This window comes from Rhipicephalus microplus, chromosome 5, assembly GCF_043290135.1.
Source record: "Rhipicephalus microplus isolate Deutch F79 chromosome 5, USDA_Rmic, whole genome shotgun sequence".
Lineage (NCBI taxonomy): Eukaryota > Metazoa > Arthropoda > Arachnida > Ixodida > Ixodidae > Rhipicephalus > Rhipicephalus microplus.
The window spans coordinates 172323213-172349386 of record NC_134704.1 but is presented as its reverse complement, the minus strand read 5'-3'; the positions used below and the strand labels follow the sequence as shown (position 1 = coordinate 172349386).

Here is a 26174-nt window from a genome sequence, read left to right as displayed (position 1 = left end):
CCAGGTTTCTTGTAATAAGATTATATCCGGATATAACTGGTTAATTAAACAAAGTAAGTATGTAGAAGCAGAAATCAAAGACCTACAATTACACTGTAGTACTTTCAAGGTATCGATGTTGACGAGCGAAACACTTCAGCAATGGCAGCTTCTAAAATACTCTCCTTAATAAGTGCACTGGCATTTTTGCTGCCCTTTTTGGGTTTTGGGTTTGGGCAAGGAGATTTTAAAGGAGATCCAGTGCGCTTCTGACGCCTGAAATCTTGGCATACGTCCATTTCATTCTGATCCTCCGCGTGGGTCGACGTAGAAGGTACAGACAAAATTGGGGTTTTCTCCTCTCGGGATTGCCGCTGTGGGGCTAAATTCGGTATCTCTTCCACTGCACAAGGTGCTCACTTGGCCATCGGTACTGCTACTGCAGAAGCCAGCTGTGTCATCTGTGAGGAAAACACTTGAGAAATGCACTCACTTACGCTCGTAACTATGTGTTCCAGCGCTTTCGACATCTTCTTTTCTACTGCAGCCTCAATAAGATTAAGAATCTTCGTCTCACTTAGTTGTTCGTGCCTCGACGCGACTCGTGCCTCGACTCGACGCGTTGATGTATGTTGTTGTTATTGTTGTTGAAAGTATGTTGTTAAAAGTATGTTGTTGTATGTTGCGCCACAAATTAACATACTTTCCCGCCATTTCAACATAATCAGGCAAAGCAAACGACTAACTTCTATTTTCGCGAAGCCACCTCACGTGGGGTACCGCAGGGATAAAAATCTGAAGGACATTGTTGTCAGAGCAAAAACAAACACCCTCAAATTTCAATCAGGGAGCCATCCCTACGGAAAAGCTCGATGCAAGGTATGCCCACGGATGGTCACAACACGTGAATCCAAAGCGAACTTCTCGGATTTCAAATTCTGCATAACTGAAAGCCCTAATTGTGACTCCAGTAACGTAATATACATGCTACATTGCAACATATGCGTACAAGAATATATCGGCCAAACAGACACGCCATTTCGGCTGCGGTTCATTATTCACCGGTACCACGCCACTTCACTGCCGAAGCTACCTTTATCTAGACATCTGCGCCTGCCAAACCACAGTTTTGAAAATATCAGCGTAACTCTTTTGCAGTCCGGTCTCTCAAACAGACGCGAGCGTGAACAGCGTGAGGCATCTTTTATTTTCAAATTTCGTACAGTAGTAGCCGGCATCAACGAGGACCCCGGAAAGCTCAACTGCCTCCGAGAAGTAAGCCAGGAGGAAATTGGTGACAAATATCGATAGCTGGAGACCATGCTTTTTTCTGACTGACTCGTACGTGTACACTGTCTTTTCTTGTTTTTTTGTTTTTTTTCTTTTTTCTTCCTTTTTTTTCTTTTTCCACATGCACATACAAACTGTTTACGTTCGCCTACCACTTGATGACCATTGAAGGGAAACGGACGAAGATTAAAGGTGAAGAGCCGACCAACCCATTAAGGGGAAACCCTTTCTTTACGCATGCCGCACGCCGACCGACCCATTAAGTGGAAACCCTTTCTTTATGCACGCTGTCACGGACCCTTCCGCCACCGCGGCGACAATCTTGGGTGGCCCGACACACGTCGAGAACTGAACAGCACGTGATAAGAACCGTATGTGGACGTACACGGACAGCTGGTTTCGTTCTCAGTGTTGACAGTGGTTCTTCCTCTTTTTTACTTTTTCTTTTCTTTCTTTTTCTTTTTTTAGTCTTTTTTCTTCCCCTCTTTTTTTCCTTTTTTCCTTTTTTAGTTCCCTCTCACTCTCGCAAACATCTTTCAAGGCGAGAGGGACGCGGCAGCAACGAAGTTTGGAAGTTCATGTCAGTATAACTCATCCCCTGATGAAGGGAAGACCCCTCCCGAAACTGTTGGGAAGTAAATATATTTATCCTTGTTGACAATGCTCTCGTTGTGCCATATCTCATATATAAATAAATAAATGAATATATATATATATATATATATATATATATATATATATATATATATATATTGAAATCTAACAGACAATAATGCTAAGAAAAGTATAGGCGAAGTTATTAGACCGGATTGTAATGCGATTGTGAAGAAATAAGAAAAGATAACTTGCCGTGGGCAGGAACCGAACCTGCAACCTTCGAATAACGCGGTCAAACGAACGCGTTATTAACCTAGTAGATGAGATATAACGTAAGTATATCATCACCATCACCTTGAGACATGCCAATATAAAGATCGTAATATTTTCTCTCTTGTTTAGATTTTTTTCTTTCTCTTTTGGCCCTCCGCCTCCTAGAGCCTTTCTGTCCGCAATCCCCTTCCCGTGTACAGAGTAGCACGCAGGCGTCTTAGATGCGCCGAGAGAGTTCCCCGCTTTTCATTAATGAACATTCTTGCTTGTTTGTTCCTGTATGCGGTGGATGCAGTCGAGAGTCATCTGGATGGTACCGGATTAGAATGGTTATCGGGCAAATCAGAACTGCTACTATACCACCCCAAAAGACTTGGCATACATTGCAGAAACGTAGCAGAATTACACAAAAGAATCAGGATAACCACTAGAAATGACACGGCGATACCCTTGGTTCAGAAGATCAGAGTCCTGGGTCTCTGGATCGAAGCCAGAGGAACCATTGGGGAAACTATAACGCTCCTGGAAAAGAAAGTCATGGCAGCCGTTAGGCTAATACAAAGAGTATACAATAAAAGAAGGGGCATTAAAGAAATAAACGTTGTACGACTCGTTTAGGCCTTCGCGATCAGCCATGTCGCGTACGTAGCGGCGTTTGTCCACTGGAACAAAGCAGAGAAGGACAAAGTCGACGCGCTGATTATAAAAGCGTACAGAGCTGCGCTGGGCCTACCGCAATACTCAAAGAACGAAAAACTGCTACAACTCGGAGTACATAACACGCTAGACGAGATCGCTGAAGCACAAGGGATAGCGCAACTCGAACGATTGCCTGGAACCATGGCGGGTAGAGAAATTATGGAAAAGATCGCCATTAATTACCACAGAATGAAAGGTCCCAAGACGCAGATTCACCCGGACTTCCGGTCCGCGATAATTACGGAAAACATCCCAAAAAATATGCACCCTACACACAACGTTGAGAGGCGAAAATGCCGCACAAAAATGATCCTTATAAACCACGGCACGTGGGATGGTGTGCTTTTTGTAGACGCCGCCCGGTATTCCCGAAAAAATAATATCAGTAAAAGGGTTGTACATGGCTCCTTCTTCGCAATGGCGGTCATAGACACAAAAGGGAAGACCTTGACCGTGGGCACCGTAAGGACCAGATCGTTGGAGGCAGCGGAAGAAATGGCCATTGCACTGGCCGTAGTCAATGGTCGAAAACACGACAGAATAATAATCAGTGACTCCAAGATGGTCATTAGGAATTTCACAAAGGGATGGGTCTCCACCAAAGCAGCCAAAATACTGAACCGCAGAGCAGAAGACTTCCGGAACGGCAAAATTTTACCCAAATACCTCAAGTGAATCCCAGCGCACATGGGGAATTAAGCATCGAAGACACGACCATCCTTCAAAACCTCAACGAGAAGGCCCACCGAACCGTGCGAGAACTAACCCACCACGGCTCGGACAGTGACGGCCTGGCTCTCCGCACCGACCACAGAAGGGGGGGGGGTGACTCCGGTGGAGGTGATGGGAACGATGGAGGTGATGACAATAATGAATATGCGATACAAGACGGCAGAGACAGACTGTTCACGTATCATGACATATTGACACATTATAAGCGACAACGAGAAGAATATCCGCCACCACACAAACAACTAGACAGATCTCAAGAAACAGATTGGCGAAGATTGTGAACCTGAACCTTTTCAAATCAAGTACACCTGAACAGAGTAAATTCCAGACAATACCCACAAACGAGCTGTACCCTCTGTAAGCACGAACACGCAGATATGGCACATATTCTATGGCAATGTACACAGGTCACAGTAATATACCGAGAGGACAATATAAAACTGGACCGGATCTGCATGACCAACTGTGGGCAATCCAGCGGGCCTGGACAGCGGTGGAAAGGCTACGCCTCACCGCACAAAACGTCGGGGTGGCATGAGCCCGGGCCGGTAACCCTGCAGGGTTTCTTTTTTTTTAATAAAGTTTTTCCATTCATCCATCCATTGTTCCTATATGCCTTGGCTTGTATCCGCTATGGGGGATTGGCCATTGAGCCGGTGGTTACTGTAATAGAGAAAACGCGTTTTTGAATTTTGTTGAAGAAAATAGTAATTATTCAATCATCTAGAGAATATGAGTGAATATTCATAAGGTGAGTTGCGAATAAAGTAAGTAATTAACTAATTATTGAAAGGAATAAATGAATGGCATTTCCAAAGAACTAGAACTACATTAGTTAAAGAAAGAAGAAAAAGAAAAAGACAATTTAACAAGGAAACTTTCTTGCATCTCTGAGTAATTCACAAACTGCTTCGTAGACGCTCTTGTTGCTTTGACCTAGAGAAGAAGCCCCAAGGAAAGGATACTTTCAGAATTCAGGGTAATGTTAAATTTTCTGATTATAGTTTCTAAATCTTTCCTACTGTGGCTTGTGAAACGTGGTTGGTTGGTTGCGAAACTTTAATGTGGTCCTGCAAGGCGCGCGTTAGTGCGCAGCGGGTGACTCCCACGTAGGGACCGTTAGGCCAAGCCCATCGGCCGCACCACGGGCCTGCTGGACGGCCCAAAGTTGGTTGGCCAGAAGAGAGCTGCGTATAGGGCCGCCTCCCAACAGACCGATGTAGTGTCGGGGTCAGTGTACATTGCCTTGCACTCCCAGAGCATGTGCGCCAGTGTGGATACATGCCCACATGCGGGGCAAGCGTCATTGGGGAACACGTCAGGATAAATAGCGTGAGGGGATCTCAGGTTAGGGTACGTGTCGGTCTGCAGTAGTTTGAGCGTAAGGGTCTGTGGCCTATTAAGTTTTGGATGAGGGAGTGGATATAGTCTTCGCGCGAGGTAAAAATGTTTTGTTATTTCGTTGTACGTGGCAGGCGCGTCCCTGTTTTCCGCAACCCCGTTGGCCCCGAATCGTTGCCCGGAACCGGCGCGGTCGGTTAGCGCGCGCGCGGCCTCGTGGGCAGACTCGTTGAGGTTGGGGGAGCGCCTTGGACCTGTCCAACATGTCCAACATGTACGACATCATTTTCCTCCACATCGTAACGTTGTTCTGATTTTAAAGTGACATATCAACCTTTCTCATTCGTACATCGCATATCATCTATTCCCACTGTACGTGGGATCTGCCAATTTTTTATTTAAGGTGTGTTGAATACCTCGCAAGTGTATTTTTATTAGTTGCCCCAAGAGAGCTTAGAACGCGTTCTAAAAATGCTCCAGGTATCGCTGGTACTGAGCGGCGTTCCGCGCAGGCCTGGTGTTTCAAGGCCTGACCCCACGTACACGTCGCAGCGCGTCAGCGCATGGCTTTCTTGGCGTGTCGCCGTGCCCTCTCCCCGTGGAAAGTGAAGGCACGTGGCTACGCGGTGCCGCGTCAAGAAAGCCACGCGTGACACGCTGCAAGTGGTACGTGGGGTCAGGCTTTGAGCGCATCTTTTTGGGCACCAGTTCCTACGTTGATCGGCGTCGCCGCTGGCTTCAGCATAATCGATAGAACGAACGAAAACGAAAGAGAGTGAACGCCGAGTCTATCACAAGCCGCTGGCCTCTTTCTCTTCCTCCGTCACGCACGCTGTCCGCTCGGCCGGAACTCGTGCGCATGCACGGCTGGCACGTGCACTGTTGCGTACAGTGCTTCGTACACTTGCACGCTTTCTTAGTTTGCGACGCCTGCAATGCGCAGGTTATTGTGCGTATACAATTTGAGCGCTGGCCCATTCTGTGGCAATACGCAATGATTGCGACTGCGGAAGGCGAAAATATCAAACACAGTTGTTGTTGCCCCAACACGAAGCTACGCTCAGTGTCGTAATCATCGTCGGTGAACTCTTTCGTCAGAATGCTTTTTTTTTTACTGGTTACCTCATTTTCCCAGAAAACAGCGTCGGCGAAAGCAAGGGACCAGACGAGGAGACAAGTACACGCGTGCCTTGCGTTTTCCTCCTCATCCGGTATCTTGTCTTAGCCGATGCTGTTTCCTGCGAGTTTCCTTTGGGTTATACCATCTTAGTTTCGCAAGAACTGTATAGAGCCTGCTGGCGTACGAAAGCAGCGAGGAGACGAAGCATGACGCTGGAATATTCGCTAGCAACTACAGTTGATCCTAAAGCCATAACTTTAAAAATCTCGACTCGCTCACATTCCGAGGTCGGTAGCGTTGTCGTTGGTTGTGAGCGGAAAAGTCGTGTTGTACGTGAGCGACTAATTGATATACAGGAAACAAATAAACAAAGAATTTTTTTTTATGCCAATGAGAATCGAACCCAGTGATCCCTACGCGTAGAGAGCACCAAGTTTGCTGTCTGCATGCCTGGTCAGTGGCCTTGGGCTGAAGATTGCCCTTGCGAGTACGTCATGCTGCTTGTGTTGCGTAAGTGAAAAGCTGGTGGAGCTACATATATTCAACAAATATTTCTCAAGTTAAAAAAATATTACCCTCTAGTAACTTTACCTCTTCTTTCTAATACATGGAGCTTTCAAATGAGATATTGTGCATATGTTTATTTTGAACACCAAGGCAAGTTTTTGGCGCTGAACACAATGCTTTTCCCCGTGAAAGCAAAATTCGCAAGTTTTTCTAGGCTCTTTTCTATAACTTCAGCACCCAAATTATTTTTTAGTTTAGAACACGTCAAAGAGGCCACCAGCACATGATTTATTTTTTCCTTTAAGCCTGCGTGAGCCCAGTGCAAAAATATAAATTTGGCAACTTCATTTGTTATTTCTCTCGGGAAAAGCCCTCGAAAAGTTGATATACATAAGTAAGTCATTACTTTTACAGTTACATCACTTCATTACCTTGCCACAAATATACCAATTTATTGAGTGCATGTCAAAAAAAATCTTTGAAAAATTTCTTGTTTGACCCCCTCTTGCTTAGTCGGCGCCAAACAACAGACTCTCGTAAATAGGAAGGGAGCTTTTTGGCAATGGAAAAAATCGGCAAATCCCACGTACAGTGGGAATCGATGATATGCGAAGCACGATTGAGAAATTTTATGTCTCTTTGAAATCAGCACAACGTCACAAGGTAGACGTGAATGATGCCGTACATGACTTCCGTGTCATGATTGTCATGTTTGGATGTGTCGTTTACTTTCGTCATCTGTTCTCGTCACGTGAGGCTAAATTTAGTATATGTGGAACTAGCGAAACGGCCGCGAGAATGCTATGAGCGTGGTATGTTGTCATGTTCTCACATGACACGCGTGTCAGGATTATCATGTTTGCACCAGTAATTTATTTCGTCATCCATTGACGTCACGTAACACCGAATTTGGTATATGTGGAGCTATCGAAACGGCCGCGAGCGCATCATGAACGGCCCATTATACTCCAATATATCGTTGACGCGTGCGCACGCTGTGCACAGCGACGCTACGTCAGCAAAACGCGAGCACTCTATAGTCGGACGTCAAGCGCGACCAGCGTCCGTCAACGCGGCCCGACAGCAACCGGCGCGAAATGCGACATGCGGCATTGCGCATTGATGCGTTACGCAGACAAAACTGCGTCTCCCTCTTAGCGTAACGGAGGGACGCCGGATGCGCTGAAACGCGCATGCGTCAAAGCAACGCAGCGTGGCGCGTGCCTGCGAGTAAATAGCAGGACTGGCGCCTGGCATAAAAACGCCGGCGTGACGCGACGAAATAGCTAACGCGGTTGCTTGGGCGAGGACAGTGCCGCTGTCTGTCTCCTTGTTTTCTTGTACCTTGTTATTGGCGCAGTTTTTTTATGTGAAGCGACGAAATGAACGCCGGCGAGCACTCGCACCGCGTCACGTCGAAATGTATTGGCGCCTTGACTGTGGCATGTAGTAATGTTCTCACATGACACGCATCTCATGATTATCATGTTCATTTACTATTTATGTATTTTATTTATTTATTTATTTATTTATAAATACTGCAGTCCCTGATAGGGATTTCAGCTGGTGGGTTACAGTGCATAAAAAGGATACATGGTTTACAACAACTGTACAATTCAACACAGGTGAAATGGCTCTTCTTCTCGGGTACAAAAAGTTGTTACAAATAATACAACAACAGAGGATTGGTATAGAATGCTACATAAGGTGGGACTCAAACAAACTAAGAGAAGGCTGTAGAACTTGTGAATTCTTAAGTTTATTCCAATCGGAAATAGTTCTGGGAAAGAAGGAATACTTATAACAGCTAGTACGTGTGCGATGGGGGGTGACTGTTAGTTGGTGTCTTTGTCTGGTCGCGTACCCGAAACCACCGAGAGAGCTGCAAGACCATGAAATGTAAATCATGATTTATCTTGATCAATAATCATAATTATGATCAAGCTTCATAGCCTGAGATTTTTGTATCGGGCGCTACACAACTCTTTGAAAATAAATCCAGCAAATTATGTTAAGGTTAACAGTAAGCGCCAAACACAAAATAAGCATTGTCACACACTTGATGAGTATCCCTTCAAGAACAATGTTTATGGCCACTCTTTTTTTCCCGCGAGCCATACGCGCTTGGAATGTCCTGCACCCCACCGTGTTGACACAACCAACAGTTGAAAAATTTGTTAATCGAGCGAGTTAATGTGTGCTGACTTTTATTTAGCCGTGATTTCCTGAATCGATGATGTCGCAAGTTTTAAGTCTGTCTGTACAATTACGTTTTGTGTTTGTTTTTTGCTTGCCCCAGCAATTCATCTGATGTTTACATTCATGAAGACTATTTCCCTATCACTACGGCGAATTTTCACTATGTTTGAGATATTTGCTTGATATTTCAAGTGCTTGCAACATGTATTTTTATTCTCTGTATTGCTTGTTTTACAATGTACAGTGTGACACCACTCCTGTAATAATCCCATCACGGGATTGACAGTATTCTGAATGAATCTATCTATCTATCTATCTATCTATCTATCTATCTATCTATCTATCTATCTATCTATCTATCTATCTATCTATCTATCTATCTATCTATCTATCTATCTATCTATCTATCTATCTATCTATCTATCTATCTATCTATCTATCTATCTATCTATCTATCTATCTATCTATCTATCTATCTATCTATCTATCTATCTATCTATCTATCTATCTATCTATCTATCTATCTATCTATCTATCTATCTATCTATCTATCTATCTATCTATCTATCTATCTATCTATCTATCTATCTATCTATCTATCTATCTATCTATCTATCTATCTATCTATCTATCTATCTATCTATCTATCTATCTATCTATCTATCTATCTATCCGTCCGTCCGTCCGTCCATCCATCCATCTATCCATCCATCCGTCCGTCCGTCCGTCCGTCCGTCCGTCCGTCCCTCCATCCATCCATCCATCCATCCATCCATCCATCCATCCATCCATCCATCCATCCATCCATCCATCCATCCATCCATCCATCCATCCATCCATCCATCCATCCAACTACTGGGGGCTCTCGAGATCGTCTCCTTAGCTTGACCTAGACTAAAATCTGTAGGGGAGGCTGAGAGCGTTTGACGAATACGTCCGGCTGGTCATGACAGAAATAACGTAGAAATCTTGTCACAAAAGCCACAAGACTGCTTTTTCTAGGACTGCTTCTTCTTAACGCGAAAGCGTTAGGAAAAGCTGGCATTAGCTGCGCTGAGCAGACGGACGCAAGAAATCAATACCAGGGTCCCGGCAGGAATAGAATCCAAGCATTCTGCATGGCAATCAAATCTTCTACCATAAAGCCACGCCAGATCTCGAAACTGCTTTCGAAAAAAATCGAATGCAGGCGTGATCGTGGTGGAATGTCAACTGTGGTTGCAGTGTGGTCTATCTAGTTTTGTAAACATTACATCTGTACTCTTGTGATACAGATATCTTGTCTTGTTAACGTCAATTATATACTTATGCACCATCCACTGAAATTCTCTGCGTCACGTTATCCAGTAATTTCCATGTTGGTGTTGATATTGTTACGTAACTTGAATAAGTGGTTATATAAAACATGTGTGACTCTTAAGCCTTTTTGTGTCCGTTTGACATTTTGCATGTCTGTAGCGTCATTTCGTAACGTTTTGTTTAAAGAGACATACAGCTCATTCACCTTCCCCCAGCATGTTTCGCACAACATCGATTCTTGTTCTTGTTCACCTTCCATGGTACACAGAATTAATGGAATGGAATAAAAAAAAAACTTTACTTCAGACCTGCAGAACGCGCTTAGCGCGTAGTGGGCGTCTCCCACATAGGCAAAAATCTGCCTAACTTTTCTACCTCTTGAAATGTTTCCACACCATTTATAGACGATTTTCAGTAGTTAGTTGAGCGCCGTTACCAATAACTGCCGTAATCGAAAGAAAATTAGACATCGTTATGGACTTATTGCGTGTTCTCAATTTTATTCTGGGTGGAAATATAAAAGTCCTGTATATGTCTGCTGATTGAATTACCAGGGTCCCTGGTGAGAGGGGCTTAGGACACGGTAGCATCGTCATCATTATCATTTGCATCGGTGAATGCGCGCACTGCTGGCTCGTGCAGCCTCAGAAGAAGAACGCTCGTCGATCGGTTAGCCATGGTGCTTAAACGCTACCGCAGCGCACTCGTTATCGCTGTGATCGGTGCAATGTCTTGCATAGGTATGGTGCTATTCTCGCTCGCTGTGGCGCACCAAAAGCCCCTCTCCAGAACCGCAGTATTGTGCAATTCGACGTCTTGCCAGGGCAGATACCCAAAGGGACGCAAGAGTGACATGCCAGACACGACAGCATGCCGCAGCTTCTACGACTTCGTATGCTCTAAGCACAACCACGGTAGACCGCTGCCCCACCAGCAGGCAATGTTGATGCTCGCATCGCAAGTCAACGCGTCACTGTCAAGCTTTCCAGCACTCTCGGAGACGTTGCTGCGTGGCTCATGTCCGGGACACTACGCGTTGCTTGGTGTCGATTTGCACCGTGCGTGCATGGGGCCGACAGCGGGAGCTGACTGGCCACAAATGGATCGTCTCCTGCAGCGGCTGGGGCTTTCCGGCTGGCCCCTTGCGCGAGCGCGACCGTTAGACCGCTCACCGTCAGACCTTGCTGGAATGCTGGACCTGAGGCTTGGCGTGTTCCCCATTGTGCGACTTTCTCTTCGCTGGTACTACGGACGCGTCACGATGCAGCTTGACAGGACTCCGGTACCACTGCGCCTTCATCAGCTCTCCGTGCCACTGAAAGATATTGGCAGCTACGTGCGCACCGTTGAGCGGGCACTGAGTCTACTGCAGAACTCAACACACAACAACGAAAATGGTGCCAAGCCGTACTGGGGTGCCGCTGCGGCAGCCATCGTCGAGCTCGAGCAAGCGCTGGAAAAGGCACAACCTCGCGATGCATTTGTTTACGGGGCGAGAATGATCGCTCTCAGTGACCTTCCACGTTCGCGCCAATGGAACTGGGCAGAGTACCTGGCCATCGTGCGGGACGATTCCACGCTGCTGTCGCTGGCTAACCGGACACTGCTGGTGCACGAGCCCGAACAGCTGGCTTTCGCGACCGAAACGCTGGGCAACACCAGTGCAGCAGTGCTGTTCAACTACCTCGGCTACAGGGCACTAGTGCATCTGGCACCGCTGCTACCGGCTGATGCCAACTTCCTGCTGCCGCTGGCGCCTTGGGCTGACACCGTGCCCTCACGGCTCGCTGGTTGTTTACGGCTGTTGGCACACCTGCATCCCACCACTTTTCGTTTCTTTGCTGCATTGGAGCCTGGCCAGACGGAGTATGTACCACAAAAGCCTGGAGACAGTGCCGAGGTACTTTTCATTTCTGCCCAGCGAGCTACCACGACTGTAGTCGAGACGCTGCCCTGGCGCGAGAAAGGTCTCGGACTGAGGCGTGCCCGAGCGCTGCTCCAGGCACGTATGGTGAGAGGTGGTGTAACTAGCCCCGAACATTGTCCCCGTGGCCACTCCTTGTACCCAGCCAAAGATGGTTTCCTCGAAGCTCTGCTCAAAGTCCAATCAGCGAAGCCCAACGCTTATTGGGTGCTGGATAGTCCTGACGATGGTCTTGACTCCCGACACCAAGACGAACCCTTTTCAATGAACGCAGATTACTTCGCCGATCGGAACGTCGTATATGTGTCACCTGCCCTGTCATTGGCTCTCAAAGAACGACCCCTTGGTGACGTGCAAGCAGCTGCGCCGCTTGTCGAAGCGCTTTTACGCTCCGTGCTGCCCGGTGAGCCGAACGAGCTGATTCGCACTCCGCTGTCCAAGTTGCGTTGTCTTGCACGGCGCCTCGGCACCACGCCGTTCGACAGCCACATGCCGGATTTGCTTCGAGGGTTTCTACAACCTTCGGCACTACTTCAAATGACAACGCGTGCCAATGCATCTCCTCTTCCCGCTGTTTTGACGAGGGGAAAGCAAGAGCTGACAAAGCCTCAGATGTTATTTGTTCACTGGGCCATGACGCTATGCGATTCCCCGGATTTGCAGAAGCGGCTTCGTCGCTACAAGCTGATGCCGACGAAACAGCGCATCGATGTGACGCTCGCCAACCATGCTGCGTTTCAGGAGGCCTTCCGCTGCCCATCCGGCACAGCTATGCACCGTTCCAATGCATGCCCGCCGTTGACGGCATAAGCATTGATAAAAAAGCTGATCACCACTGTTTTGTTTGTCTTCCTCCAGGTGCACACCATTTTAGAATTTGGTTCTGTTCATCTAATTCTATTTCGTTCTGGACCTTCTTTCGTGGAGCGATTAACCTAATTGTGGTGTGCGAGATTAAACTTAAGTATTCAGCTGCCGGGTATTGCAAGTTTAGTGCAGGCAATACTAAGCAAAACGCCGGTGAAGTGCCTTCAGAAAAACAAGGACCATGCTGCCATTGCACAGGGAAAGGCATTAGCTTGTTATAGCCGGCGTGGGATCTTTCGAGATAGTATAGCTTCGCTTGGCTCAAAAGATATTAGATCAACAAACACTGAACGTGAGAGAGGTTGTGGTAACACACTCGTGTTACAATTCCTTGTCTAACATGAGTAAAACATTGTCTAACATGAGTAAAATTGCGGTTTGTTCTAATTGGAAGAAAAATTGGGGGTCTATAAGCTTCAAACTTGGGAGTTGAACGCGATAGGGATATACAGTGCGTACTTTAGCCACTTAGTGCATACTTTTTATTGTGTGATGTTACTAGAGAAGTTTAAACTGTAGGTTACTACAATGTAATCGGTAAAGCCGACAGTGGCTTGTGTCAGTGAAGCATTCGCTATGGCTGCAATTTTTCGTTATGGTTAGTGTTGTGTCGGGGTTGGCTGTGGCCGCGACGTCGACGAAGAAGAACGAAGGCCGCAGCAGACCAACGCAGCTGGCGGCAGCCACCCACGACTTCGATGCGCAGCGCCGAAGGAAGAAGCACGGCCGTCTCGCACAAGGCTTTGTCACCAACTACTTTATTTACACATATATACATATACTACATAACACTGCCACACTATGCGCTACATGACATCGACACCAAAACTGAAACTAAACGAGCAGCCGCTGAAAGTGCCTTCAGGTAAACAAAGAAAATGCTGCCGTTGCATAGAGAAAGCCATTAGCTTGTAATAGCCAGCGTGGGATCTTTCGAGATAGTATTGCTTTGCTTTGCTCAAAAAATATTACATCAGCAAACATTGTACGTTAGAGAGGTTTAGGTAACGCTCAATTTCCAATACCTTAGGCTGCAATTTTGCTCTTACAGGAGTAAAATTGCGGTGTGTTCTAACAGGAAGAAAAATTGGGAGAGAATAAGCTTCAAACTTAGGAGTTGAACGTAATAGAGATATCCAGTGCGTACTTCAGCCGCTTAGTGCATACCATGGTTGCCATTCCGGAAGCTGGAAAACCTCCAGGAAATATCGCACAGATGCGTCCGATAGCTCTCACGTCAACATTGGGCAAACTGACAAAGCGTATGCTAGCGACACGCATTACGTGGTGGCTCGAGAGATACTGCTGGTATCATTCTGGCCAAATTGGGTTCCGTGCCCATCTGGGCACTGAGGATGGCTTTGCCTACCTCTCATCCATGGTTCTCGTTGGATGTCGATCTCGACGTATTCTCACCATTCTGTCTATGAACATCTGTAAAGCATATGATAGTGTTGGTCATTGTGGAAATTCACCACTCCCTCAATTTCCCAGTAGAGGGTGCGCGTTCGCTAAAGCCTTTCTTCACTATTGCAGCTCTTACATTCGCCTAGCTAGTCAGCCAGTTGGAAAGCTTGTGTCCCACAGGGATCTGTGCCCGCACCAGTTCTTTTTAACGTGGCCCTCCTCCCACTGGCATGGAAGCTAGCAGTAATACACCACGCAAAATACATAATGTATGCAGACGACATCACTCTTTGGACTGTGCACCCAGAAATCAGCTGTCAAGAACAATCGTTGCAAGAGGCACTCGACATAACCCTCAACTGGTGCATTCAGATTGGTCTCGAAATCTCCAAAGAAAAAACGAAGCCCATGTCAGTTGCGAACAAGTATGGACGTCATAAACTTAAAGTCCGGCCTCTGCAGTTAATTTTGAATCAGCAGCCACCACTCGGAGCCACAGATCTGCGCGTGCTTGGCATGAAAATTCACGCCACCGGATCTGCAGGACCTTGGGTCAAGAGTGCCAAGCAGCGGACATAAGAAACATTGCATCTCATACGAAGGATAGCGAAGAAATCTGGTGGTGCTACTTCCAACATGGCTCACCCCCTTGTCTGTGCGATATTGCAGCCAAGACTCATTTACCGTGCTCAGTTTCATCACCTCACGCTGGCAGAGTGGGCACGTCTAGAGGCAATCAACAACGAAGCCATGCTCGCCATAACTACTCTGCCATGCATCACTCCACTGACAGTACTTCAGCAAGAGTCCCGACTAAACACAATCGATGAGTTAGTACATCAGCATCGCTTTGCGCGCAACGTCAAGCCATCAACGTTGTGTTAGGCTGCTGCATTGGCACGGTACATGGGCAAGGAAGTTCACCACAGACCTTCACAGACGACTATAATGCCCCGTTGGAACAAAATGTAACTGACTGAAAACAAACCGCTTGGTCATCTTTACAGCCTGGTTTCACGCCAGGCGAACGCCCAAGTGTCCCGTCTGTTTCGTACAGATAACCTAGATGCTGCTACTATTGTTTATACGGATGCCAGTGTGAGCGGCACCATCTTTCATACCGCGCTTGTATGTCCATTAATACCAGAGGCTGGCCAGACATGCTCATATTTTGCGGATCCTGCATTACCGGCTCACCTTGCTGAGTTAGCCACCATTGTTCTGTTCAGTACACTGATTCACTGTAGTGACAAGCAGCCAAAACGTGTTGCCATAACTAAACGCAGTGATTGTTTATGTTAGAGGCACTAAAGCACATTACCACATATTGGCGTTTCTCCTTGAAAGTGCGTTTCTTTTCTCTGTAAAGTATGTTTTAGCTCGACTTTCATGAACATGAAACAGAAACATAGCACAATGTGTTCATTGATCGCGTGCCTATGTGTTCTCTTCTGCATTACTGTGAAGCTCTATCAAGATGACGTATTTTTCATGTAGGTGTAGGGATAACCATTTATGCACTTCAACCATTCTTCGCTTCAACACCTGAAGAGGCATCGCAAGGAGAAAAGACAACTGTGAACCTATCACCTTTGCGGAGGCACACAGCCAAAGCATTTTCAATTACCGCCTAAGCCGAGCCCATTGAGTGATAGAAAATGCATTTGGCATAATGGCTCAAAGATGGCGTATCCTGTGGCGTCCTTTCAATGCCAAAGATGATAACGTCCGGCGAGTCATCTCTGCATGCGTGGTCCTTCACAATTTCATGATGAAAGAGTCGGAGACATCTCAGTGCGCCTACTGCCCTCCAGAGACAGCTGATCAGGTTGACTGGCAGGGTAACATCACCGAAGGCAACTGGAGGGCTGATGACAACAGCTGTGCTGCTCTGCCACCTCTACCGAAGACTGCTTGCCACACCACAAGGTAAAGATATTTTCATGTGGCAAGGTTCATGGTGGATCTAAAATTGCAAGCCATGCACTAGCATCAGCCGCTATAAAAGCTCGTTTATATGAGTGTCGTAATTTGCATTGCTCTGTTATAATATTTCACTGTCTGGAAATTTTTCTCCCAGGTTTGCTTACGAAATGCGGGACCTCCTGGCAAAGCACTTCATCACTAACGGCAAGGTGCCTTGGTAAGATAGCAAGATGATGGACACAAGACTGTACAGTGGTGAGTGCACCATTTATTGTTATCATGACAGTCATGCAGAGAAACAACCTGATCCTCTTTGCGATGTCTATGATGAAACACTAAACAGTGCTGCAAACGTGAAAACAACTGCCACGATGTTGCAAAAAGTGTGCATTATGTTGCAGCACAAAACAGAAAAATACGTACCTCAGACAAAGATGAAAGCAAGAGGCGTTTGATCGTTTGATATGCTGCATGTCCTGAGGTCTGCTCTTTACAATTCGCGATACATACCAAGCAACTTGCCCAACAGAATCAACTCAACTTACAAAGCTGAGACAAACCACTTGCTACATACACTTTGCATGCATATTGTTTTAGGGGCGAAGCTCCTTAGGGCGTGGGCTGTGCGTCCCCTGTAGCCTGTATGTAGCCACCTCTAGTTTAGTTCTTGCAGTGTTCACTAGATGGCGGTACCGTCCCCTGTATGTAGCCACCTCTAGTTTAGTTCTTGCAGTGTTCACTAGATGGCGGTACCGTCTCCTGTATGTAGCCACCTCTCGTTTAGTTCTTGTAGTGTTTACTAGATGGTGGTACTTGTAGCTCATGATGAAAAGATGCAAGATGTTATAAACTAGAAAGCGGTACTTGTAGTTGATGAAAGACGCGAGATCTTATAAAATAGGAATGATGTCACATATGGCGCGTGTCATTGGTTGAAGGCAATCGTTCAATTTAGTGCGGCGACGTACGCTAGGGGGAGCGATGTAATAAAATCGAGTGGGCAAAACGTACAGAGAATTCATGGTTTACCAGGTTTACCTCCGGAGCTTCGCCCACTCATTATCATTCACTTCGTGGATATGGCAGAATTTTTTTGCCAATGAAATGCCATTCTTATGCCAGTATTCGCTTTACGACGAATATCGGCTACCATTGGCTTGCCAATATTCCACCGTTATTAATATGGGCTTTTTACTACTGGCGTTCCTTAGCAGGTAAACTTTACACTTCCAGAACTTGCCCCAGCAGCTTATAGCAGCCCCGTACGAGCTTCACGGTGTAGTATGCTTCAAGGCGACTGACCACTGGATGACTAGTGTAGAAACACGATTCCACGAAATCATGCATTTTTTGCCTTTTTTTCTTCCATTGCCTATTACCCTACCCACATGTAAAGCATAAGACTGCACGAGTCTAGTTACTGTTTATTCTCCACACATTCCTCCTCAGTTTTGTGAGAAATTGTAACATAGGCTGTTACAACTTTCATCAAGTATTAGCTAAAAAACATTAACTAAAATAACTGCTCTGTGCAAATATTCCGCACACAAGCTATCTATAAATAAGAATACCAGAACAAACAATTTTCATAACTTTATTTTTAAATACACTAAGTCAAACCATTTATTTTTCAGTTCAGCTTTTCAAGTTACTGCTGTTCAGTAATACACCACAAACTAGGAGGCGAGTTCAGCAAGGCTCTATTGGGCATAGGGCTGGCCAGGGCAGCAGAGGTGGGGCGATGATTTAGGGGCTGCAGCAAGAGATGAGGCAATGACGGTAGGCTTCCCAGGGTCCTGCAAGCAGCGATTGGGCAGGAAACCAACCATCACAGGCTGTCGCAGATCCCTGCTCTGAGGGGCAGTAGCGATCGGGCTGCAAATCTATAAACACATGTGTGAAGTGCCTTTCCTAACCTCCATCGAGGCCAACAAACTTCAACAGCCACGGCTTGATGAAACGCTGAGCTTTTTCAAACACCTGCATACGTGAATAAAAATAAACACCTCAAAATAAGTTCTAAGCACTGCAGTATAACATATATGCAAGCTAAAACAATGAAAAACAATGACAGCAGACATTATAATGAACTATCCAGATCAAATGCCATGTGGCCATTATGAAAAGAAATAAACAAATACTACAACAGTCACAGTGCAAAAAAAAACTGCCACAGAGCAAAATATTTAGGAATAGGTTTCAATGAAAGTTGATTAAAACAAGCTTGTTTGACTAATTTAAAAATAAACACATGGTCTTTCATGATTTCTAAACATGACTTACAGGGTTGCAAGACAGGTGAACTAGTCTGTAGCTATAGCCTATGGCTGTATAAATTTATAACAGGACAACAAGACACACGCCCGCACAAACTTTCAACTCTGGATTATTCTTGGGCACACATCAGCTAATACTGCACAAGAGGATGACTGACCACCAGATAGACAACACGAGATGAAATCTAGCAAACCCAATTTCAGCACTGACACTTGTGGATTATTTCAAGGCGCCTGTATTAATTTTAAAATGGTATCTCCAAATTCTAAGAAAGATGTGCTGATGTGGTTTGCTATGTTGTTCTTTTCGCATTAAATGAACCTCCGAAATTTCATGTGCTTTTTGAGACTTGCACTGATTCGAAGTCTTGGTTTTATAGGAGACCAGGACTGGATAGGTGGCTCACCAAAAAACAGCACTTGGCAGAGAGTCGCGATACAACTAAGCCATTCGTGCCCAGACGACTGGCTGCAGAGAGACCACGAACTTGAGGCGCTGCCGTGCTTCATTTTGGAACGAACAACTCTAAAAGCCATTGGGCCAGTAATACTGCACTATGGTTAAAAAAAAAACTGTCTGAAGGCTACTCTCACATAAATAGCACTTGAAAACGGGCAAAGCTCTGCAAAGTGGACTGCATCTATGCATGTGGCATTGAAGAGACAGTGTTGTGCAGTGATGGCAACTCCCTCGTGATCATTTTCTGGTTGGGGATTTTGTGCTATGGTAGTACCGGTTTATATGCCTGTGCGGCGACGATACTACACTGCACACTTCTGTAGTAAAAAAAAACAAAACAAATAAGTAGTGGCTGCGTCATCACTTTTTTTTTTCTGGTGGCATATGTACATCTTGTCTGCGGTATGTATGTGCATGGACGTTGATCAAGCAAACCACTGTGACAGCATCGCACGGGTGGTGTCACAGTCTTATGCTTGATAGCGCGGGATAGATCTCCGACCACAATGGCTGCATTTAGATGGGGACGAAATAGAAAAAGAACACCTGTGAACCATAAGATATGTGCACATTGGAGAACCCCAAGCGGTAACAATCTTGGTATGCACCGTACAGTGTACCTCAGAATGATATCTTGTTGGTACATCAAAGCCTAGCAATTATAGATGTTGAACAAACACGTTCATTTTAGGCCGACACAGGCAAGTGGAAAAAACTGAAATTGTGTGTTAGGTGAACTAAACAACAAGTAAACATCGAAAACATTTGATCCTTCTTTAGCAACGCATAAATTCCGATGTTACTTAGCCACGTCAGCAAGTGAGAAGAACGCTTACCGAATCGGCTGGTTTCATAAAGCTAAGCTTTGATTAGTCCGCTCCTTTGTTCCTAAGAGAAATAAAGTAAAATAAAAAACAAGAACCTTGTCTTTAGCACAAATTAAGTTAAACAGAGGCACTTGAGCATCGAGTTTTCACCGCCAGAGTATCTTTTATAACAGTTCAGAGGCGTATGAACGTGGCCCTGCACAAGTGTTGTGGGCAACGCAGCTTTCTTTTAGTCAACTGTTTACAAAAAAAAAGAAAGACTGCCTGCCTATCCTGCCTATCGTTTCGTTCACTACACGCAGTGGCATCAGATAGAGTTTGGTGGTGATGGTCAAATCGACGGACGCATGGAAACTTTGTTAGTCTTGAAGTTCACTACTCAACGCTCATCGGGCCAGATAAAAAAAAAGTTACAATGCCGTTTGTTGCATAATATGCTCGTTTCATTTCCGGCAAAACACCGTTTAAACTAGACTGTTTGGCCCTGGTTTCCACTGGTGGCTGTCTTCACTATCGAATAAATATAGCAGACACGTGCCGTCCGGTTTATAAACGAGCCAGACAGCACTAGAAAGGGGAGCGAGAGCAGAATTTTTTTCGGCTGACCGCTTGGATGCAACGCTGCCTCCTCTTTCTACGTTCTCCCTTTCCTCTATACGTCCTCCTTTTTACATACTGTTGCGCTTGAATACGCAGCAGTATTGCCAGTGCCCTTTGGTTTTTTTTTTCTTGAGAGAAATATATTCCCTTAGTGCACAGAGAACGTTTCAGAAGGAAGATATAGCATTGATTGATATGTGGGGTTTAACGCCCCAAAACCACCATATGACTGTGAGAGACGCCATAGTGGAGGGCTCCGGAAATTTCGACCACCTGGGGTTCTTTAACGTGCCCCCAAATCTGAGCACACGGGCCTGCACCATTTCTGCCTCCATCAGAAAAGGAAGATATAGCAGAGAGATAGAACAGAGCACGCACTTACAGCCAATTTTATTGCACAGATGGCGGGAACATATATATGGTCAAGAGGGCAAGGAGATCACGCACAGAAGATAGGACAAATGATGGCGCATGCGCCAAACCACCTTATTCCAGTCTTAAAATAACAACTTGACTAAAAAGATACCTGTATTCCTTATCCGACAGATTAACAGGTATCTTTTCAGTTAAGTTGTCATTTTAAGATTGGAATAAGGTGGTCTAGCGCATGCACCATCATTTGTCCTTTATTCAGTGCGTGATCCCCTCGCTTTCTTGACTGTATATATATTCCTCCCATCTGTGCAATAAAATTGGCTGTAAGTGTAAAGTGTACGCTCTGTCCTATCTCTCTGCTATATCTTCCCTCTGAAACATTCTCTGCACACTAAAGAGGTATATTTCTCTCAAAAAATTCAATACCAACCAGCCCAAGTAGCCACTCCTTTGGTTTTGTTACGGCGATGCACGCACGCACCATCTCTACCAGCCGCCACTCTCGTCTGCGGGAGCAGCTAAGAAGTGCGCGCTCTCACCACCAGGGTGTCCGTGGCAACTCCAACGCTGGTTCCCTATACTAGCAACGTTTACATTTCGATGGTGCGGGTTCCGGAGAAAAAAACCTTGGAGAAGGATAACTTCAACATAAAAAACTGTGAACCACCCCTTTACCTGGGATGAGAGACAGAAGTCAAACCTGACAGGCACATCATCAGCACTATAGGGAGGACCCTAAAAAACTGGAGATGGCAGGACTGTGAAGACGCAATTTTGTACACAACTGAATCCACTAGGCAAACAAGGTATCTTTGAAGTAAAACATCTTGATTGAGGAGGTACATGTATGAATAAATTTTCACACAACTGTGAGGTTGCTAGAACAGAAACCAGTTGTAGATAACTCAAATGAACTTTGGATTGTGTAACTTCATGCTAGCCTTTTTTTCCCAATCATATACAGCGAAGAACAACTTTGTAACAAACCTGCTCCACACGACGAAGATTCATTTGCCCCACCTCACCTCCCCACCTCAATAGAGCCATTTGTATTAAAAATGTGGATCAATAGAACACTCCGTAGTGGGAGAGAAGGTTTTATAAACGTTCTGCCATTATTCATTTGCCTTTATACGATTCTCCAACAAGAAAAAAAAACATGAAAAATCCAAAGTGACCCTATTTCACGGTAGTACAGCCCTTCGACATCTAAGCTAAGTTCACTGCATGTCTTCGGATCATTTTGCCGCAGAAATATCTCGATAGCCCCTGAATTGGGCACTAGAAATGGATCATAATAACGCTACGCCATGCCTCAAAAAGAACTCATGACTGCTGTTAAGGCGCTACAACACGAGGTCAACAACATTGCCAAGTTCACGAAGTGATAGGACTAAAATGTCAGTGAACCTCTGATGTTTAACTTGAATAAAATCAAATATTGCTTCAAAGCAGTGTTTGCAGTGACTGCTGTTGCACCAGCAGTTGGCAATATTTTCTTAAAGGTACACTAAAGAGAACCAATGTCTCAGTTTAGACTGACATGCTGCATACGAGACCTCTCATGCCACAAGTTAATTAATCATCAGTGGAAAAAATTAGGGTTGAAGTTTATTTTTTAATTTTGCGATGCTCAAACTTTGAAAATGTATTGTATTTTTGCAACATTGGCTTGATAAATATTTCTGAAACTTCGTATCTTAGGTCCATCACACCAACAGATGACAATGTACTTAATTTTGATGAATTAGTATTTACGTAAGACCCAGTACACGCTTTTGAATTTCATGATGTCGCGTGGTTTCGTCTGAAAAGATCAAAGCGGCCTCTCCACCCACATTTTCTTCTCGCGCGTTTTCTCACTTACCAAGCATCGTTTCGTAGTACAAGTGGTATTTCCTAGATTGAGAAATTGTACTTGACTAGTACGTGAAAAATGTTTTTGGTTTTAGTGTCTTTTAAAGGTGTACTGAGACAATTTTGAGACATCGCGAAAGGGACATTGTTAGTTTCCTCTGTACGCAAGTAGTATTACCACTTAGCACACAATAGTCAGCCAGCATACATGAGATAGTTACTCTGATTTTAAAGTTTTCGTTGCAGAGTATTGCCAAGCAATGGAGTGGACATTATCGTGATGAGTCAACTAGGTTCCTCCCCCCCCCCCCCCGAGTTTTCAAACGGAGCTTCCATGCAGCCTAAATCACAGAAATCACTGTCACGGTCAATAGGGACAATGCACTTATCGTTTATATGTACCACGAGCAGATCGCTTATCTGCTATTAGTACGTAGCAAATTGCCAAGTTCCTGCAACGTCACACTGCCTTGTCATGTTACGGAGAAGCCACCCACTTGATATCGAAACTGAAAGTGTCTTTTAAAGGTAGAGGTATTAAAAATATATGCAATGCTTTCCCGGGCAATACAGAACTCTCTTCTTGAACCCAATCGTTTTCTATAAAACAACAATTCCTAAATATTGAAAATTCGTCTCAGTACTCCTTTAGGTGATGCCAACAAAATGAATCGGGACTAAATCAGATGTTTTGGCGGTATGTATTTCGGTACATGCACGATTACCTGATCAATTGTGAAGGAAACAATATTATTGAATGGATGGTAGATCACAGCCGGTCTATAGACGTTCGCTCCGTGCTTTTATGGCCTAAGCAGCCACCGCCAGTAAAATATAGTTGTTTTTATACAGTGTCAGCGCACTCCGTATGAGGGCGTCGAGAGCCAACTCTTCAGAACGCCTTTTGCCGCATAGGCATTGCATTGTAAATCAGCTGTACCCAGCCACCTTCTCTAACCAATGACTTTTCTATTTGTAGGAAGCAGTGAGAGTAGTAGAGGTGTGTGTGGGCACAGCCTGCATTTTTTGGCACTCATGCATTGGGTAATGAATATGCACACGCAACGGCACAAAGATCTTTTTTTCAAGGCTCGAACACAATCTATTCGCTGAATTCAAAAATGCTTGAGGCTTGTGTGGTTGCATTTATCATTTAGGTGCACGTTAAAGAACTCCACATGGTGAAAATTCCCAAAGCCTTCCACTATGGCGTCCTTCATAAACATATAAGTCAAATAACTTCCTCGAACAAAAATCCTTGACAATTGCAGTCGATTCTTGAGGTATTCATTGAAGATTCCCTGCTACTGGCCTGTCTGAAAAGTGTGGACAAGAGTCACGCAGAAGGATTGACGCTAATTCTGAAATGTTTCTCCGAATTTTTCTAGTTAATTGTATAAATGTTAATGGATGAAAATGACATGCCATCTGGCTTTGTTTACAAACCCATACAAAAGCATTTCCGGTTATAAACAATGTCACTACTTCAGCTAAAAGCATCACGACAGAGTTTTGCCGACAGCGCTTTTTTTTTTCTTCAGGTGCAATGAATATACATTAGTTTTAATGAGAACGTTTTCTGATTCTCTGAAATTGTATTGTTCCCCTGCGTCTCTGGCAAGCTATATTGCATATGAAAATGTTTCACATTTTTTCATCGGCATTGAAGATTGCATCTGGGATTGTGTGGGCTTGGGGTTTTTTTTTCTTTACTACAACAACTTTCCAAAACTGTATCACTACATGCTCTTTCATGTTCCTAAATTTTGTGTTTTCACTTTGAACAATTATTATTTTTATTGACATTCTTATTACTATTGCTATTACTCCTGCTATTGCGAGTGCTATTCACACCTACTTGGGAAAAATAGTGACCAAACCTATTATGCTTTTACTTTCACCTTTTTGAAGGACTTATTTCAATAAACACGAAACGTGATACCTTGAACAAAAATGTGCAAAATTTATAATTTTTATGGGCACTGGGGGCCGGCATGTGGATCCGAAGTAAACGTTCCAAAACCTATTTTCAGGAAAAAAAAAAAGATTACCTTGTCTGTCATTTTGTCTGCCAGTTAGTGACGGATGATGTGGCCGAGCCTTCTGAACACGATGCACAATGGTACATGCGTGCAGAATGGAATATTTATCAATTTACTCCTGTCTTGAAGTATCAGAAAGAGTTGTCATATATGCTTCCTACCATGTTTCTATTGCATTGGTACCACCAGGGGGTGCGACAGTAGAAATGAACCTGAGCATTATATTTGAGTGCGCTAGCCTTTTTTTCCAATGGACGGCGGCGAGTTAGTTTGGAACAAGATTGCAGCGATAAGTAGAAGCACAGCCTCCTTCCTATGCACAGGACGTAAAAAAAGCGAGCGTGCGCCTCCAGATTGGCCGCAGGTAGATATACTCGGGACAATAAAGAGAGACAATGACTTGACTTAGATTAACAAACTGTGGTCTGAGAACTCTAATGCTACAAGTTTCACTGTCATCAGTTTCATTATAAATAAAAAAAAAACCAAGGTCAAAATTTCAATGTTAAATTTCGTGCTTAAACATTTTCCAGGGGTGCAACAGCCGAACTAGAATTTGGAGCAATCTTCGGAGCAGCAAAATGTTACTTTTGGAGCACTAAAACTTAAATTCGGAGCAGATTACAAGCAAAAAAACATTCATTTTTTTACCACGAAAGACAGAATTTCGAGCAGCTTGAGAAAGAAAGCTTAGATTTAAAAAAAAATATAGATATATATATATATATCCAAGTCATTTAACAATCCCTAAATCATGCACAGAAGAGAAACGGGAGTGGTGTTCCTAATTCACAGAAACATAGCTGGCAACATAGAGGAATACTATAGCGTTAATGAAAGAGTGGTAGGTATCGTAATTAAACTGAATAAGAGATACAAGATGAAGGTGGCACAGGCTTACGCACCTACATCCAGCCATGATGACGCTTCAATTGAAAGCTTCTGTTATGACGTGGAATCGGCAATGAGTAAGGTAAAAACACAGTATAGAATACTGATGGGAGACTTAATACAAAGGTAGGGAAGAAGCAGGCTGGAGACCAGGCAGTAGGAGATTATGGCATCGGCACTAGAAACGCCAGAGGAGAGCTACTAGTAGAATTTGCAGAAAGCAATAATTTATGAATTTGGAATACCTTCTACCGAAAACGAGGAAACCGCAAGTGGACATGGAGGAACCCTAATGGCGAAAATAAGAATAAAATAGACTTTATTATCAGTGCACACCCAGGCATCGTGCAGGATGTGGAAGTAGTTGGCAAGGTACGATGCAGTGATCATTGAATGGTACGGTCTCGAATTCGCCTAGACTTGAGGAAGGAACGACAGAAACTGATACGCAAAAAGCCAATCAATGAGCTAGCACTGAGAGGGGAGAGGGAAAGTACAGGAATTCAGAGTCTCGCTTCAGAACTGGCACTCGGCTCGTAGTGAGGAAACCATCCTTAACATAGACACAATGAATGATAATCTGACGAGTGTCATTATGGAGTGTGCAGTGGAAGTTGGAGGCAGGGTAGTTAGACAGGACACTGGCAAGCTTTCCCAGAAATGAAGAATCTCACAAAGAAGCGTCA

General features: G+C 44.7%; 1 protein-coding gene across 1 annotated transcript; it reads left to right on the top strand.

Annotated features, from left to right (window-relative positions):
* Window positions 1-14776: 14776 nt before the first annotated feature.
* On the top strand, window positions 14777-16544 carry LOC142817446 (uncharacterized). The gene is made up of 2 exons (XM_075894463.1): window positions 14777-16163; window positions 16315-16544. Exons 1-2 carry the CDS (start codon window positions 15907-15909, stop codon window positions 16379-16381), a joined length of 324 nt encoding a protein of 107 aa, XP_075750578.1. The 5' UTR covers window positions 14777-15906; the 3' UTR covers window positions 16382-16544.
* Window positions 16545-26174: the final 9630 nt, after the last annotated feature.